Source organism: Chiloscyllium plagiosum, unplaced genomic scaffold (assembly GCF_037043375.1).
Source record: "Chiloscyllium plagiosum isolate Xiang-an unplaced genomic scaffold, Cpla_swu_hap1 HiC_scaffold_3, whole genome shotgun sequence".
Lineage (NCBI taxonomy): Eukaryota > Metazoa > Chordata > Chondrichthyes > Orectolobiformes > Hemiscylliidae > Chiloscyllium > Chiloscyllium plagiosum.
Genome location: NW_028270141.1, coordinates 137,897,034 through 137,915,215, shown reverse-complemented (window position 1 = coordinate 137,915,215; position 18,182 = coordinate 137,897,034). Strand labels below are relative to the sequence as shown.

Below are 18,182 nucleotides of genomic sequence, written 5' to 3'. Positions count from 1 at the left end.
TCTGGTCCAGATCCTGTTGTAATCTGAGGTAACCCTCTTTGCTGTCCACTACACCTCCAATTTTGGTGTCAACTGCAAACTTACTAACTGTACCTCTTATGCTTGCATCCAAATCACTTATGTAAATTACAAAAAGTAGAGGGCCCAGCACCATCACCTTCTGTCTTCTACCTTTGAGCTAGTTCTGTATCCAAATGGCTAGTTCTCCCTGTATTCCGTGAGATCTAACCTTACTAATCAGTCTCCCTTGGGGAACCTTGTCGAACGCCTTACTGAAGTCCATATACATCACATCTACTGCTCTGCCCTCATCAATCTTCTTTGTTACTTCTTCAAAAAACTCAATCAAGTTTGTGAGACATGATTTCCCACGCACAAAGCCATGTTGACTATCCCGAATCGGTCCTTGACATTCAAAATACATGTACATCCTGTCCCTCAGGATTCGCTCCAACAGTTTGCCCACCACTGAGGTCAGGCTCACCGGTCTATAGTTCCCTGGCTTGTCTTTACTGCCCTTCTTAAACAGTGGCACCACGTTTGCCAACGTCCAGTCTTCCGGCACCTCACCTGTGACTATCGATGATACAAATATCTCCGCATGAGGCCCAGTAATCACTTCTCTAGCCTCCCACAGAGTTCTTGGGTACACCTGATCAGGTTCTGGGGATTCATCCACCTTTAACCATTTCAAGACATCCAGCACTTCGTTTTGGAGGTTTATAAAATCATGAGGGGTATGGATAGGATAAATAGACAAAGTCTTTTCCCTGAGGTCGGGGAGTCCAGAACTAGAGGGTGAGAGGGGAAAGATATAAAAGAGACCTAAGGGGCAACTTTTTCACGCAGAGGGTGGTACATGTATGGAATGAGTTGCCAGAGGAAGTGGTGGAGGCTGGTACAATTGCAACATTTTAAGAGGCATTTGGATGGGTACATGAATAGGAAGGGTTTGGAGGGATATGGGCCTGGTGCAGGCAGATAGGACGAGATTTAAGTTGGGATATCTGATTGGTATGGACGGGTTGGACCGCGCTGTACATCTCTACGACTGAAATGTAAAAATTAATCAAATCCCCAATTTTCCTGTCTGATTGACTCAGGTTAACATAATGTTCAGGTTTCTGAACTTAATATGAAGGTACTATTTATTACAATTCGAGCCACAGGCAAACAAAATCTGAATAATCAACTTAACTCTTGACTTGTTTTACCCCTTAGCAAACCTCTACACACACACGCAGATAGACAAACAAAAGCAAATGTTACGGGTGGAGAAAAGGTTAGAGAACCATAGTTCAATAGCACCAATCTACAGGGTTCACTGAGATGTCTTTTTGCTTTTTCCAAGTTCTTCTGATTTCTGATCTTTCCGAGTCCTTTCAGTTTCTTACTCTGCACACAGGGTACTCGAATTGTTCAGTCTATCAGTCACTTGTTAGAGGCTGCAGCTTATAAGTAAATGGTGAGTAAGAATAGTTATCCATCTTCCAATTCTTTGTTTGTTCTGTGCTGAGAGATTTTTAAGAGTCTGGAGTCTTTCTGCAGCTGTTTTATCCACACCCAGGCCTTCCACCTGCCCAGTCAGAGAGTTATTGTCAAGCTGATGACTCCTGACCATTATGGTTGAAAGACCAATCAACAGCCTGTCTCTAGGCAAAGTTGTCTGGAACACACACCTGCAGTGCCAGTGAGTCTCCAGTGTTTTCCCCCACTGCTCGAACAAAATAACAGCATAAGTTCAGAATAGTTCTTGATTTAAAACATTATCCAGTCTCCTGTTTGGGTCCACAAGAAAAAAAACAGTCTTACACTAGATAGTTGAACGGTTTGTCTGATTTTTATCGCACAGCTTTTGGGAAGCATGGGAACCTTGTAAGTGCCAATAAACATACTTAGCAAAGGTCAGTCTGGCAGTTAATTAACACTCTTTCTCAATTTTTAAAAAGAATGCTGGAAACCTTTGAGCTTGAGCGCTGCTTCAGATAGAAGACTGCAGGCAGAATTTGGCTTCAATAAAGGATATATCTGAGACTTGGATAACCTTAAGGTAGAAAAGTGGAGACAGCAAAATGATTGGTCAGATTCAGGCTTAGCTTAACTAAACCAATGTTTGCAGAGCAAAGTTTTCTCTTGAGAAGCATTGTACTCTGCACATTGGAGGAGTCCCAGGTTCATGGTTTGCATTACAACTGTTTATTTCCATCTGAACTGCAATGTGAGCCATGTTTGATCATTGGTCAGGGCTCCCTGTCACTCCTTGGGTGTATGCATGGGCTCTTGTCGTAAGGTGGTCCTGACCTCTGAGCAAGTAGGTGTGGGTTTGAGTCCCTTCTCAAGATGTGAAACCCTTGGAGATATGTCCTAGTATGTACATGCATACAGGGAAACAGTTGGATAGAGTTCAGCCTTTTGTTCTTGTTCTTCTATTGCTGAAGTAGCCAACTTTCATCTTTTTAATATATATTCATTCATAAGGAGAGAGCATTGCTGGCTGGCCAGCATTTATTTCCTGTTGCTAGTTGTCCTTGAGAGAGTGGTGGTGAACTCCTTTCTTTAACTGCTGCAATTCATTACGTGTGTAAATTGACTGACAATGTCATTAGGAATTCAGGATTTTGAATGGCAATATATTCCAAGTCAGGATGGTGATTGGCTTGGAGGGGAGCTCACAGGTAGTGGTGTTCCTATATATTTGCAGTCCTTATCCTTCTAGATGGCAGTGGTCATGGGATTGGAAGGTGCTATCTAAGAATCTTTGGTGAATTTCTGTCTGCATCTTATGAGATGGTACAGTTTGCTGTTACTGACCATTGGTGTTGGAGAGAGTGGGAGTTTGTAGATGGTGGTGCCAATCAAGTTGACTGCTTTGTCCTGGTGTCAGCTTCTTGTGTGGCTGGCGCTGAACCTGTCCAGGCAAGTGGGGAGCATTCCGTCACACCCCGGCTTGTGCATTGTAGATGTTAGGGAGGGAAGCAGGGAGTTATTTGCTGCAGTATTCTTAGCCTCTGACTTACTGTTGTAGCCACTGCATTTATATGGTGAGTCCACGTGAGTTTCTGGTTCATGGTAACCCCAATGATATTGATAGTTGGGGATACAGTGATGATAATGATAACACCATTTGAATGTCTGAGGCGCTAATAAGATTGCCTTCTATTGGAGATGGTCATTGCCTGGCATTTGTATCTTGCAAATGTTAGTTGCCCCTTGTCAGCCTAAGCCTGGATGTTGTCCAGGTCTTGCTGCATTTGGATATGGACTACTTCAGTATCTGAGGAATCTTGAATGGTGCTGAAGATGGTGCAATCATGAGTGAACATCCCCACTTCTGATCTTATGATGAAGGGAGGATCATTGTTAGAACAACTGATGGAGATACTCTTCTGTAGGATGAGAAGGAAAGCTGTCACTTTCGTGTGTGTGTGTTTCTTGCAGAGGTAAAACTGGACTTGTGATTGAAACACTCTGAATCCTCTACGTTCACGTGACATTTGATAAAACTGTTGCCATGTGAAAAGAGATGTACGTGTTTACTGTCCATTTTAGAGCTTCATTTAAAGAACATGAAGAAAAAGTTGCATTAATTTAGCACATTTTATGATTGTGGTCTGGTTTAAATGGTCTTATAACCAATAAGACTATAGTAGCCAAGTAGCCATTGTTGTAATTTATGAAATCCAGATAAGAACAAGGCACTACCAAGATTACTTGCTGGTAAATCATATTTGGAATCACATTCTTTCCTGTTTAATATATTACAATTTAACAGCAACTTCAACTGGCTGCAGCTTATGTCTCGGATGCTCAGTATAACAGAAACATTCAGTTTGAAACTTCACCACAGGCAATCAGGTAAGGCTTTAATGGTCTTTTAATTTGGAGGTGCTGGTGTTGGACTGGGGTGTACAAAGTTAAAAATCACAATACCAGGTTAGAGTCCAACAGGTTAATTGGAAGAACTAGCTTTTGGAGTCTGCTCCTTCATCAGGTGGTTGTGGAGTACACAATTGTAAGACACAGAATTTATAGCAAAAGTTTACATAAGTCTCTCATCTGTTCGAATGACCATGTTAGTTCCACTTCTTTTTCATATGTAAGTCGCAAAACATTTCTTAAAAGTTACATTCTTGAGTGAACTTTAACTATAAGCTGGTGTTGTGTGATTTTTAACTTTAATGATCTATCATCGCATTTTGGACAGGTTTCAAGATGTTTTGTAAATTGTTAAGAATTACAAATATAGCTATATTTTGTAATTCAGGTGACTATGGAGAAAGCCTGTCAAACAACACTTAACCAGTTAACACTGTTGAAAGAACAAATGGCAGTTTTTTAAACAGTGATTTGTGGTCTGGAATGCATTAAGAGTGATAGAAGTTATAATTGAATGTAGCTCTATGAGAATTGATGTGTACTTGAAAAGTTAAAATTTGTCAAGAAATGCAGCAAGTCTGTCTTTGCTCAAATTGGACAACTATTTCAAGGAGCTGGCAGAGGCACAGTGGGAGGAATGGCCTCCAATACTGTAAAATTCTAAACTTCATCCTAATGAATGGAAGTCCTTTTTCTTTTTAAAAACAAAAGCTTTTACAAAATGTCACTTTTCCATCAATATCTGGAATCTTCAAAGACTAAAACAGTTTATAAAAAGGAAACACGCTGACTTAAAATGGCTTCAGTCAGCTGACCATGGGTTAACAGCCTCTTGAAACCATGAGATAAAGATAGGCTGAGTCAAAATTAACCTTCCCCACATATTTTCTCTTGCTTGCAGGAGGCATTGGGTGACTGGTTGGCACTTCGTCTTAACCAACAAGTCAGGGACTCACACAGCATACAGCAACTGCTGAGGGAAATAAACTGGCTTTGTTCAGACTTGAGGTATTTCGGGAAGGGGGGTGTGTGGAAAGCCAGTTCCTTCCCATTTCAGAGATCTGATGGCTTCTGACCAAACCCACAGGTTGTTCAGCTACATGGGTGCCCATCACAGTTCTTGGCAAGCAGAAGGCCTTTATCATTTGTCTGTGGAATGATGACAAGTTCTCAATCAGTTACTTGTTGCTAGCTGAGTCTCCCCTCCTAAACACACCTCTGGCTGCAGCTCGTCTGTAGTAACCCACTACTTGAACAAATAGCAATGTAAACAGTATGTATGATGAGCAGCAAAGAACATTTTTTTTAAAAAGTGCAGTCAGCCTTTCTACAATCCTTGTATTTGGGAAAAAAAAGTTCTTTGCCATTGCAGTCTACAATCAAAAATACAGTAAAATAAAAAGATATAGTCTTTCCACCATATTAAGACATGTAATGCCAGTGTGCCACACCAAAAGCCCAACTAGTTGACAGTCCTGGACTGTTTGTCAGCATAATTCTTTGCACACTCAGGACTATCCTGCAAATGTTGTCCAATTACAGAATTATGTTTAATGGTGGATGCTTGTGTATTTTCCAAGCACAAGCTGGTGGAGTAAAGTCAGCATCTTGCTTGTTGAAGGGACACTCCATTTGATATGATCCACCACTCTTTAGCACATCCAGTCTATGTGAACTGGTGTCCTACTGACATTGAAACTCCTATACAAATTGCTTAGTGCCAAAGATGGAACATCGTCTTGTCTTGTCTTGACTTGACAACTGCATCCTATTAGTGGCGAACACCCTTGAAATAAGCTATTGTAGTGAGAAACAACTAGAGTCATCTGTCACTCAAGTGTTTGAGACACCTTGCCTTTCCAGAGTGCTATTGAGTAGATTGGACACTCAGGACTTTTCGTGATGTACAGCATGATGTGATCTGATCAGAGTAGCCTTAATCCTGCAGGATGGACTTGAGGCACACTATTGAATCATCAAGCTTGCACAGTGAAGAAATTTGAGGCTGCTGATAAAGCCAGTCTTGGTGTGGAAGTGTAGAATTGCCAGTGTGTACACTGACTAGTGAAGGTAAGGTTGTGATTTTTTTTTTTCCCTGAGCCATTTGACTGTGGTGCTGTCTTCAGAGATGTGGAGGCTGGGTGATTGAACATGTTCAAGCATGAGCTTGGTAGATTTATGATCTACAAGGGAGCCAAGAGTTATTAGGTTGAGGCAAGGGGATGTTGCAGTTCAAGTTGAGGCCTCAATATGATCAACCAGAGTCTTACTGAATGATAGGCCATTCATCCTAACTACCCTAACACTCTTGCATAATTTGATAAATTATGGGGGATAAATTATTCTAATTAAGTGTTAAAGTTTCTTTTTTTTTGTTTTAACAGAATTCCTCATTGTCTATAATTTTTTTCCACATTACAGTGTGAGAAACAGTTTTTGCAACTTTCTCTCCCCTAGATTCTATAAATTGTACAACCACTGGTCTACGCAGGGAGTCACCTATTTTTTTATCCTCGTGGATCTTTTCCTTGCCCTGTTTGAGGATCCTGCGGTCTATTTGCTGCCTGTCTGGGTGAGTGACTTTCAGTGCCTATATTTACTTGTCTTCAATATCTTCAAAATCCCATCATTCTCTTCCACACATTCTCTACCACTCTGTGATTTTTTTCCAGCGATCAGCAGGAAGGATTCTGAGTCCCATTTGCTCACATTCACATAGAGGAGCAGCAATGTGCTGTCCTGAGGTGCGAGCAAAACAGCAAATCTCATCTGAGGGTTGTGAATTTGGAATTCTTTACCACACAAGCTGGGTAGTTAAGTATATTCAAGGCTGAGAGAAATTGGTTTTTAAGTGAAGCTGAGGATTATCAGATCAGCCACGAGTCACCTGATGAAGGAGCAGCACCCTGAAGGCTTGTACATCCAAATAAACCTGTTGAACTATAACCTGGTGTTGTGATTTTTAACTTTGTCCACCCTAGTCCAACACCGGCACGTCCACATCATCGATTATCAGTAGCCTGATGAAGGGCTTTTGCCCGAAACGTTGATTTTACTGCGTCTCGGATGCTGCCTGAACAGCTGTGTTCTTCCAGCACCACTAATCCAGAATCTGGTTTCCAGCATCTGCAGTCATTATTTTTACCTCCTCCACTTCCTCAGACAGCCCTTCCAAACACACACAACCCGCTGCATGAAATAGTTTGAATTGAATTGAATTGTCATGTGTACCGAGGCACAGTAAAAAGCCTTGCCCCTCTGGTTTCTTTTAAAATCTTTCTCCCTCGCCTTAAACCTATGCCCTTTAGTTGTGAACTCCCCGACCCCATGAAAAAGGTCTTGGTTTATGAGGATAGACTGAAGAAGTTAGCATTGCTGCTGTTGAGGAGAAGGCAGCGACCGAGGGGAGATTTTACTGAGGTTTTCAAAATTCAACATGAGCTGTATAGAGTAGATAGGGAGAAGCAGTCCCTGCTTGTAAAGGAAACCAGAACGAGAGGGCATGTGATGTGCAAAAGAAGGGGTAGTCAGAGAAAAATACTACTTGTATGAATTGCAAGCATGTAGTATAGCAACTAATTGAGAAAGCTAATAGAATGTTACTGTTTGTTGCAAGGGGCACTGAATACACAGGAGGATAAGCTTCACTTATTCAGGGCATCGGTGCGACAATATCCGGAACACTCTACTGTATTGATCATCTTATTTTACGAAGCATGTAGGTGCATTGAAGGAGCACTAGTCATAAGACAAAGACCTGGAATAGGCAAAGTGTCTTATGAGGAAAGATTGGACACTGCAGCCACTAGAATTCAGAAAAGAGGCAATTTGATTGAAATAGTTAAGATCCTGAGGAGTCTTCACAGGGTGGAGGTAGAGAGGATGTTTCTGCTTGTCAGAGAATTTAGTGCAGTGGACTGTCCAGTTGCAGGAGTTGATGATGGTGAGTGCAGAGCAGAGCAGCTCAAACAGTTGTGCTGGGACTTCCAGCAGGTGGCGACAGTGTGAGGGAGGGCGGAGTACAGAGCAGCTGGAATATTGTCATCAAGTGGACCCTGTCTGGAGTATAGGGTATCTTTTGAGAGAAGCTTCGCAGGAAAAAGGATAAGACAAAGAATTTCATCAACGGTATGTAAATGAGCTTAATTCATTGTAAATATTGTATTTTTTTGTTTCAATTTTAATTTCTTATAATAACCTGATACCAATGGAATATAGAATCTCTGCATGTTTCCATTCAGGAATCTGTGTTCAAATCTTCTGTTATACTAGACTTTATAAATTTAAGGATCACCCAGTTAAGACTAGATAAGGAGGATTTTTCTTCTGGAAGTTGTAAGCCTTTGTACCTCTTTTTTAAAAGGCAACAGAAGCAGAATCTCAAATGTTTAGGGCAGAGGTGGATGGATTTTAATAAGCAACAAAATTATCCTAAAAAGATATGATCTTTTTTGAATGTTTGAGCATGCTCGAGGGATCAAGTGGCCTACTCTTACTCTAATTCATTTGTTTGTGTCATCAAGAACTGATGCAGAACCTTTAATATCATAGAACCAGATTTCTAATATCAGAGGCCTTGAGTGTAAAGTTAGCCTGATTTTGCTTCCCTTCCTCTTCGCTCCATTTCTTAAAATGAAAGATAACTTGTGGGGGTTAGGGGAGCTAGCTGAGGAATGATTGATCTATGGAATTTTCATTGCTTGATTGCTCACTGTAAGTAGTTCATAATTCATTGAAAATAGACAAAACAGCAAAAGATAAATAATTGAACCATTACCTAATTTAAATAAAGATTTATAAAAATGGAAAGCAGTCATAATAAAGTGTTGGTTTATTTAAAAATTGAGTCCCATTTAGCTGGGCAGGTTTTGTCTTGAATTCTGATACTTGAGATTTTGCAGTTTTCTTTGCTGGAAGTTGTCTATCTTTGCTTCACCAAAATAGTACAGAGAAGAATTTTGAACTAATGTAGCAAGTATGTGTCCATAGGTATCCATGCCATTTGAAGCCCACTGTTTGAGATGTTTTGGCATTTAGACCATGGGCTCGTGATTAAACTCCATTAATGTGCAACTTTATGCACACTGTAAAACATGGGAACACTTTTATAATTTGATATAAAGCAAAAGTGTTCATGCTCTCAGGAAGTATTTGAAAGACTGATATTTGAGATTTTCTAAATCCTTCATATTGAAGAATGTTCAATATAATAGTTCATGCCAATAAATAACCTGTGTCCCCGGATAGGGAAGATTAGATTAGATTACTTACAGTATGGAAACAGGCCCTTCGGCCCAACAAGTCCACACCGACCCGCCGAAGTGCACCCACCCAAACCCATTCCCCTACATATACCCCTGCACTTAACACTACGGGCAATTTAGCCAGGCCAATTCACCTGACCTGCACATCTTTGGACTGTGGGAGGAAACCGGAGCACCCGGAGGAAACCCACGCAGACACGGGGAGAATGTGCAAACTCCATACAGTCAGTCGCCTGAGGCGGGAATTGAACCCAGGTCTCTGGCGCTGTGAGGCAGCAGTGCTAACCACTGTGCCACCGTGCTGGTAATTATTTCCATCTGATATTAAATTATTTATTTATTTATGTGAGACTTTGCAACCTGAGGCACCCTGTATTGTGATGTTAGTTGCATCATCTTCTGCCTGTTAAAACGTTTGCGGAACAGGAGTCTGTCTCTAACATTGTTATCGGGGCTTGAATTAGATTACTTAGTGTGGAAACAGGCCCTTCGGCCCAACAAGTCCACACCGCCCCGCCGAAGCGCAACCCACCCATACCCCTACGTTTACCCCTTACCTAACTCTACGGGCAATTTAGCATGGCCAATTCACCTGACCTGCACATCTTTGGACTGTGGGAGGAAACCGGAGCACCCGGAGGAAACCCACGCAGACACTGGGAGAACGTGCAAACTCCACACAGTCAGTCGCCTGAGGTGGGAATTGAACCCGGTTCTCTGGCGCTGTGAGGCAGCAGTGCTAACCACTGTGCCACCGTGCCGCCCATCTCAATGAGTGTTGTCGGGTTTGTTTATATGTTCTTTGCTGAACGTGGTCCATTTTTGTGTGAAGGGAAGCAGAGAGTTATGACAAATGGGGTGTTTTCCATTTGATTTTGATGACACCACTTCTCATTCCAGTTGATTTTTATTTTCCAGTTCAGCTTGTAACTTGTGGAGTGTTACAAGAATCTGCATTGAATTGACTTGAATGAATTGCTCTGTCTGTCTGCCTAGGTTTCAGTAGTATAGAATTCAGTGGGAAGAGGACACTGGAACAAAGAATTGTGGACATTTCATCTAATCACCAACAAGGTGGTAAACAGAGTGTAATGGTGTAAATGTGTTAACTTTGGTAATAAGATGAGTAAAGCAGAGTACTCTTTGAAAGGCATGTAACTATTAAATGTTGATGTTCAGAGATACATGAGTGTATTGGTGGAAGGAACACAATTGGCATGCAGGAGCAGCCTGCAATTAGGAAGACCGTTGGCATGTTGACCTTTCATTCCAGGGGACTGGAGTCAAGAACTGAAGAATTTAGCTCTGATGTTGAGTCCTCTAAACTCAACATGAGCTTGCTCTCTCTCCTTGGATGCTGCCTGACCTGCTGTGATCTCCAGCATTTGTTGGTTTCAGTGAAGAATCTTGCGAGGATTGTGTTTAGACCATGCCTGGTGTACTATGTGAAGTTTTGGTCACCAAGATATTAGCTTTGCAGTACAGCTACGTTTCACTAGATTGGTTTCTGGGATGAGACATTTGCCCAAACACAGGTGATATAACATGGGCCTAGACTCGAGTGTAAGAATGAGAGGTACTGTCATTGACATCAATAAGAACTTGAAGAGGCTCAATAGGATAGATGTTGAGTAATTCGAACTGGTTGGGGAGCCTAGCACGTGGGGACACAGTCTCTGGGTATAACAGGTTGACAGCGTTGGACTGAAAAAAAGTCTTCATTCAGAAGATTGTGAATTTTCAGCATTGCCTATCCAAGAGGATAAAGGAAGCTCCATTATTAAGTATATTCAAGGCTGAGAATAGTGATGTGGGGAGTGGGCTGGAAAGGTAGAAAATCAGCGAAGGTTGCATTTGATGGTGGAGGAGGCTGGGTAGTCCTGTCTAATTCACTCTTCCTCTATTTTCTAGGTGTCAGAAATCAGAAACAAATGTAGCAATCAATGGACCCTTTGACACCTCTGGACTAAACTAATGAGTTTGTCCTTCAGGTGTAGACTAGTTCCATGTTTAAAATTGGGAATGTCTGGTTTCCTTCTACACACTCCGCCTTTCCTCCAAACCCCCTCTAATTTTATAAGTTGTCATCTTGATTGCGAATCAAATGATATACACCAATTGATGAGAATACTGGGAAAACTCAGCAGGTCTGGCAGCATCTGTGGAGAGAAATAATGTCAATATTTTGAGTCTGGTATGACCTCTTCAGAACTTTGTACGTGAATGGTGAGGCAGCAAGGTATCCTCCAATATTGTGGCCTTGAAAGACCTCTCTTCACCAGTTACCAATGGAGGCTGAGACCTCCAAAGTGTGATTTGTTAACAGAAAATTCACTCCAGGGTCACAGTAATTGTTAATATTCCCTTTTTCACCCATCAGGTAACTTCGGTGGTTGAGTTTATTTGTCTGTTGATGTTTACGCTGCGGCTTTTCCATTTCTCGAAAATTACTCCCACCAAGGTGTTTTGGAGAGATGCGAAGAACATTTGTGTCATTGTCAGCATATTGGTGAGTATGTAATGTTAATAAATATAATGCTGTGTTTATCTGTGAAGCCCTGTCAAGCAAAATCTCCACTGATGGAGAGCAAACGTTTCTTTAGATCTTCCAAATGCATCCTTCAGCTGGTGCCATCAAAAAAGATTATCTAGTCACTCATTCACTAATGTTTCTGACTCTTTTTCTGAGTTGAGTATCTGTCACATGCTGACACGTAGGCAGGTTACCACCTGCAATACTTACAATCCATGATTAATGTTTGATCTTAAGGTGTTGCAAACTGAAGACCAGTCGTAAATAAATACTGTACTTTAGTCTTGAGACCAATAAGATAGACTATATAAATGTTGTCTGTGATTCCGCTCTCTAGTCCATGTGATTTGACTTGAATTTAAAAGCTCATTGGAAGGTGTCAATACTCAGTCTGTGTTCCAGCTGGGTTTATTTTTGTTGTATTCCCTTCCTTTTTTAATGTTTTCAATGTATGTTTTAGAGAAGCATGTTCTGGAACTGGCGAAATAGGCTGCACTAGGCTCGTCATTGTTCAATGTGACAGAATTAATGAATGACTTTTCTTTAGGATCATAATCCGATTTGAATTTTACACTTTTTGTCGAGGATTAAGAGAAGTGCGTCCAAGATGAGTAATTTAAACTTAAGTGTAAAAATGAAATTTGAGCTAGCTGAGATGAATTGGAATATTATGCTCCGAGATAGATCAAGAGAGGAGCAGTGGCAGATTTCTAAAGAGGTGATTTAGAATCCTTCGAGTAAGTACATTTCTATAATAAGGAAAAACTCCAGGATTTTCTGTAGATGAAACGAAAAAAAGAGAAAAGAAATGAGATTTCGCCTTCTAAAGGCTGAAAACTGAGCCTGTAAAGTAGATGATTAATCGATTTAATGTAATAAATATTTGTTTCTTAATGAGCGTAATGTGTACAAATGCAGGCTGAGGGAAGAACAGAGTGAAAGTTTATTTGCTAGTGAAGCAGTACTGAGAAAACTGACAAAACTGTGGGTTCATATTTCTCTGGGCCCTGATGGATTTTTTTTATTAGATATTTTTATTGAAAATTTAACATTTTTACAAATTTATAAATTAAAAAAAGCCCAAGTATAAACATTGATATACAATTAAATCTTAAATAAATAATAATCAAAATCTATCAAACAGAAAAAAGAGCTACCGAGAGGGGGAAAAAAAACAAAACTCAACTAACTACTAATCTAACCTACAACTAACCAGAGTGTATAATTAAATCTCTTACATTATTCAGGGGGAAAAAAAACGACGAACAACACAGAAATTGAGTAGTCAGATACACGCTCGGAATGTGTTAACATCAAATCATAACGAAACCCGTATTCGTGCGGGATTTCTCTCCCAAGGGGCCCCGGACCAGCCAGATTTGCCATCTCAATTAAATAAAAGCCCTTGTTAGGATGGCCGAAATATCTCTGTGTAATTCAAGAAGGGCTGCCATATTTTATGGAATAATTCGGACTTTTGGTGCATCATATTTGTAAAGAACTCAAGGGGAATACATTCCATGATTAATCTGTGGCAATTCGAAAGTCCAGGAGGGCCCTCAGCCACCCAGTTTACCAAAATATGTTTCCTTGCACAGAAAGAGAATTAAAAATAATCTCTTACCCTCCCTGGATATGCACGGGAAGTTCAAAAAACCCAAAAGGGGAGATACTGGACCCGATCTAATTTCCGTTCCTACGATTTCTGTCAGAGCAGCCCTAATGGATTTCATCTGGAATTTTGAGAGAGGTGGCCAGTGAGCTAGTAGATATATTGGTGCTAATTTTCCAAAAGTTGGTAGATTCTGGAAAACTTCCACTAGACTGGAAGGTAGCGAATATAATCCCTCTATAATTATGTTGGCTTGATGTCCATCGCAGGGAAGGTGTTGGAATTAATCATTAATGAGGTTATAATTGGGCATGTGGGAGGTCTGAAAGTAATTCAGAAGAATTTGCATTTTTGTTTGAAGTGGAAAGCATGCTTAAACAATTTATTGGAATTATTTAAAAGAATAACAAGCCCTATGGAATAGGGCAGAGGTGGGGAATCTTTTCATGTTGGAAGGCCGCATTATGTTGATTGTAATCTAATAAGGCCGCGTCCAAGAAACTTCAATTATATAACCGTTGATATGGTTAGACTGTGTAACTATTCTCAAATTTCACTTCAAATGGATACCCACAGGCTCTTGCCAACCAGCCTCGGGCGGTAGTAGCGCCAGTCGGGTGGGGAAGATAACGTACATTCTAGAGTCTCATTATAACTAAATCATGAGCATAGCAGGTGTTGAAATAGCCCTTATGACTTACCAAATTTTTAAATGTGGCAGTCAGTCTGTGAGGATTATTTCGTTGAATTTTCTTTTACTCTCTGGTATTTTAGCTACATTCATTTTAAGATTAAAATAAAAATAATACAGGATGAAAAAAACTTATTAATAAAAAATTTGTTCTGCAAAATTTGGATTCTTTCAAAAGGCCACACACAATTGCCTAGAAGGCCGCAGGTTCCCCACCCCTGGAATAGGGGATGGGAAGGAGTGTTGATGTGATGTATGTGGATTTCCAGAAGATAAGTTTCTACTCAAGGTTAAAAATTGAAAGTACCTTGGATGCTGAAAAGCAGAAAAACCCCAGAAATTTCTGGAGGTCTGGCAGCACGTGTGGCGAGAAAAGAGTCAATGTTTTAGATACAATGACCCTTCCTCAGAACTCCGTCCTGAGTCCTGCTGAGTTTTTCCAGAAATTATTTTTTTTGTTTCGATTTAAGATTATTGTGCAAAATATGATCTGATTGTGTAGAGAACAGCATTAACATGGATGGAAGATTGACTAGCAGAAAACAGTATGCCTGTATAGATTTCTTTTTCAGATTGGTAGATGTGACCAGTAGGATCTCACAGGAATATGTGCTTGACACTCCATTTTTTTACAGTTTGACTTAACAAGGATGCAGATAGATACAGCTAGATGAGTGGGGAGGCAGAAATCTGGCAGATGGTGTATAATGTGGAAAAATGTTCAATTGTTGGCTTTAGTAGGAAGAATAAAATTGAGTGACTGACATTCTGAGATGCACAGAGATTGAGGTGGTCTAGTGTATGACTAATAAACAATTAGTGCATGTACAGTACATAATCAGGAAGGCTAATGTGTCATTATCCTTGTGAAAGGATATTAGTGAGATTACATCTCAAACAAACTGTACACATTTGGCTTCATTTGAGGAAGAATGTAACTGCATTGTTCAGAGATTTATTTTAACATAAGTAGCATCCTTCTGTGGTGAAATAAGTCTAATTCCTTGATACTAGACTGATGCGTGGAATGAGTGGATAGTTTTATGAGGAAAGATTGAGCAGTCTGGGCTTGTTTTCACTAGAGTTCAGAAGAGCAAGGGGTGATTTTGATTGAATTTTATCCTTTGCATGCCCAGGATCCTATATCATCTCTTGTGGGTGAGTCCAGGAAAAGGGGGCTTTTATAAACAACTAGGGGTTACCCTTTTAGGATACATGAGACATTTCTTTCCTGGGTGTTCTGAGACTTTAGAATTCTCTGCTCTTAGGTGGTAAATTGATAGCCTTAGATTCTTGTTTGACAAAGTAATCAAGGATAGATGATAATGAGTGACTTGAAAACGCTCATCAGCCATGAGCTTATTGAAGAACTGAGCATGATCGGAGCCAAATGACTTTCTTCTGCTCCTAGTTTGTCCTGGAGAATGGCCCACAGATGTTAGCCATTTATAGCACTTTGCCCAATCTTTCATGTGTATTTTCCATTAGAAGTAAGATCGTTTGGTACATCCCAATTATTTAGGTTCTCCTCTGCCTCCCATCTCATCATGGTCATTCCTCTCAATTGACTGAACATTAACCTTTGACATATCCTGTAGACTATTATGTATTTTAAATGCTGCAATTCTCCATTTTCAGCTCACGTTGATGGATATGATTGTATACTTGACTCTGAGAGAAACTGGATATTTTTCAGTCAGATGGTCGAGAGTTTTGAGGCCTTTGTTTTGTGTAAACTTTACTGAAAGTCGTCAGGTGAGCATTGTTTTCTGCATGTTTAAACATCTAAACGTATGGAGAAAATGAGGACTGCGGATGCTGGAGGTCAGAGTGGAACAGTGTGGTGCTGGAAAAGCACAGCCAGTCAGGCAGCATCTGAGGAGCAAGAGAATTGACATTTTGAGCATTAGCCCATAATTAGGATTGAGGCTTATGGCTCAAGGGGGCTGAGAGAAATGGGAAGGGGGGTGGTGGAGCTAGGAGGAAGGTAGCTGGGAATGCAATAGGTAGATGAAGGTGGGGGTGAAGACGATAGGTCAGAGAGGAGGGTGGGGTGGAAGGAAGATGGATGGTAGGACAGTTCACGAGCTCGATCCTGAGTTGAAAGGTTGGATCTAGGATAAGGTGGGAGGAGGGGAAATTGAGGAAGCCGGTGAAATCCACATTGATTCCGTGTGGTTGGAGGGTCCCAAGATGGAAAATGTGGCGTTCTCCTCCAGGCATCAGGTGGTCAAAGTTTGGTAGTGGAGTTGGCCCAGGGCCTGCATGTCTTTGGTGGAGTGGGAGAGGGAGTTAGTGTTTGGGCACCAGGTGGTGGGGGTTGTTTATCCATGATTTATCTCCTCAACTGGTTTAAAATTTGATAAGATTGCCCATTGTATTTAGGGGTGAGTGGGTTAGGTGCATTAGTCAGGGGAAATGTAGAATGTTAGGATAGAGGAATGGGTCTGGGTGGGTTATACTTTGGAGGGTCATTGTGGACTTGTTGGGCCTAAGGGCCTGTTTCCATACTGTAGGGATTCTAGGCATTCTAAGATCAAATTGATGTGAAATATTTTGCTTTTGTTTTTGTTATACAATGCTGTGTGATTTACCACCCCAGGAACAATAACAATACTTTCATCTGTTAGTAACGGTGTTTTCTGTGTTGCAGCTCCGAAGAGCCTTCAGGAATATCCGCAATACCCTTCCAGAGATCACCTATGTGTTTGTGCTGTTTATGTTCAGTGTTGCAGTGTTTTCTCTTATGGCTTTGAAGCTGTTTGCAAAAAGGTAAAATCAGTTAAATTTAATATAGCTGCTTCTGAACAAAGTGCTTGTAAGTCACCATCTTGTCTTTTCTCCCCCTTGGAAGTACAGTTCCCAGGGTCAGACTCCAATATCCCATCCAAGTGGTCTTTTGTATAAAGTGCTCAATAAGTGGAAACTCATGAGCATATCAAAGCACTTCATAAATCATGTAGTTATATTAAAGTCAGCATCTCCTTCTTGTAAGCATAGATGGTGTCATTTTCTTTCAATAAATCATTATCTTATATCTAGAAATTGGATCAATGATTAGATACAGTTTTTTGTTGTACTATTTGTGGAAGGAATGCTGCCCAGCTCATGGGAAGAGTGTGCTTTTCATGTAATGCCATTCAATTTTAAATTTCTTTTTAAACTGTGTTTTACAGGAAACTCTCAACAGTAGAAGGAGCCCTATATTTTAGTAACTACCTTGACATTTTCTTCAATCTCTACGTGCTGGTGACAACAGCAAATAGCCCTGACGTGATGTATGTATTTCTAAGTAATTTAGGAAGTAACTTTTGTTTCACTGGTGATCGGACTACATGTGAAAATTATAGCGTCTATTCTCTCATTCCCTTTGCTTCCCGAGTCTACCCCTCAGTACCTGGGTAGATTGTGGAAGGTGGTTGATAATCTGGAGTTCTCGGGTTTTGATCTTCTATCTACATTGGTGTTTGACTCTGGAGCTATTGATGGGTTCAGTTCAATAATATATTTTTTTTCAGAGCTCAGTCAGTAAATGTCAGTTTGCAAAGGCTTGGTTTTGTGAAAATTCTGATAAGTAATTAATGCAGTCAACGGGAGTTTCAATGCATGAATACATTGTTATCATTTTATAAAGATACCAAAGTTGTTGTACCTTTACATATAGCCTACTTTATTGAAATGTGCATTTTAATAATATGATTGTCTCCATTATTTTGTTTGGGTTAATTTATGGTAGACATTAACAATAATTGTTTGCTGTGGTCACGCACTAAGTTATAAACACTGTTCTTTTCAAAGTTTCGCATCTTTCTGTAATCCAGGGTTTAAATTGTAAAATTACTTCAACTATTTTTGACTTGTATAAGATCCTGCCCAGCTACAATGAGAACTGTGCCCAGTTGTAGTTTGCAAACCGTGAAATGGATGTTGAAGCACTGGAGGAAGCAAATTTTAAAAAATGATATAGATGTTCCTGGAGCTGAGAACTTATCTATTTGTTTGTTTGTAGAGTTTGGGCTTTATTGGTTAAGCCAGCATTTATTGTTCTACCCTCTTACAAGGTGGTGAGCTGCTTCCTTTGAATGATTTCGTCCGTCTGGTGCAGGTAAACCTATAATGTTGTTAGGGACTGAGCTCCAGGATATTGATCAGTGCTGGATGAACGGCAATGTATTTCCAAGTCAGGATGTGAGTGGCTTGGAAAGG

The 18,182-nt window shown here is 40.4% G+C and overlaps 1 protein-coding gene across 4 annotated transcripts in view; it reads left to right on the top strand.

Moving 5' to 3' along the window:
• The window catches only part of tpcn3 (two pore segment channel 3), a 65,056-nt gene that overhangs the window by 5,382 nt on the left and 41,492 nt on the right, over positions 1-18,182 (top strand). For 3 of the 4 annotated variants that reach the window (XR_015754639.1, XM_087983784.1, XM_087983779.1), the window contains exons 3-9: positions 3,773-3,855; positions 6,334-6,448; positions 6,549-6,620; positions 11,521-11,649; positions 15,615-15,731; positions 16,630-16,748; positions 17,153-17,254. Coding sequence is in view for 3 of the 4 variants with exons in the window: in XM_087983784.1 (XP_087839910.1) it covers positions 3,773-3,855; positions 6,334-6,448; positions 6,549-6,620; positions 11,521-11,649; positions 15,615-15,731; positions 16,630-16,748; positions 17,153-17,254 (737 nt within the window). In the remaining variant the exon portion in view is untranslated. The remainder of the gene's footprint in view (positions 1-3,772; positions 3,856-6,333; positions 6,449-6,548; positions 6,621-11,520; positions 11,650-15,614; positions 15,732-16,629; positions 16,749-17,152; positions 17,255-18,182) is intronic. The other variant, XM_087983781.1, reaches the window with a different exon arrangement.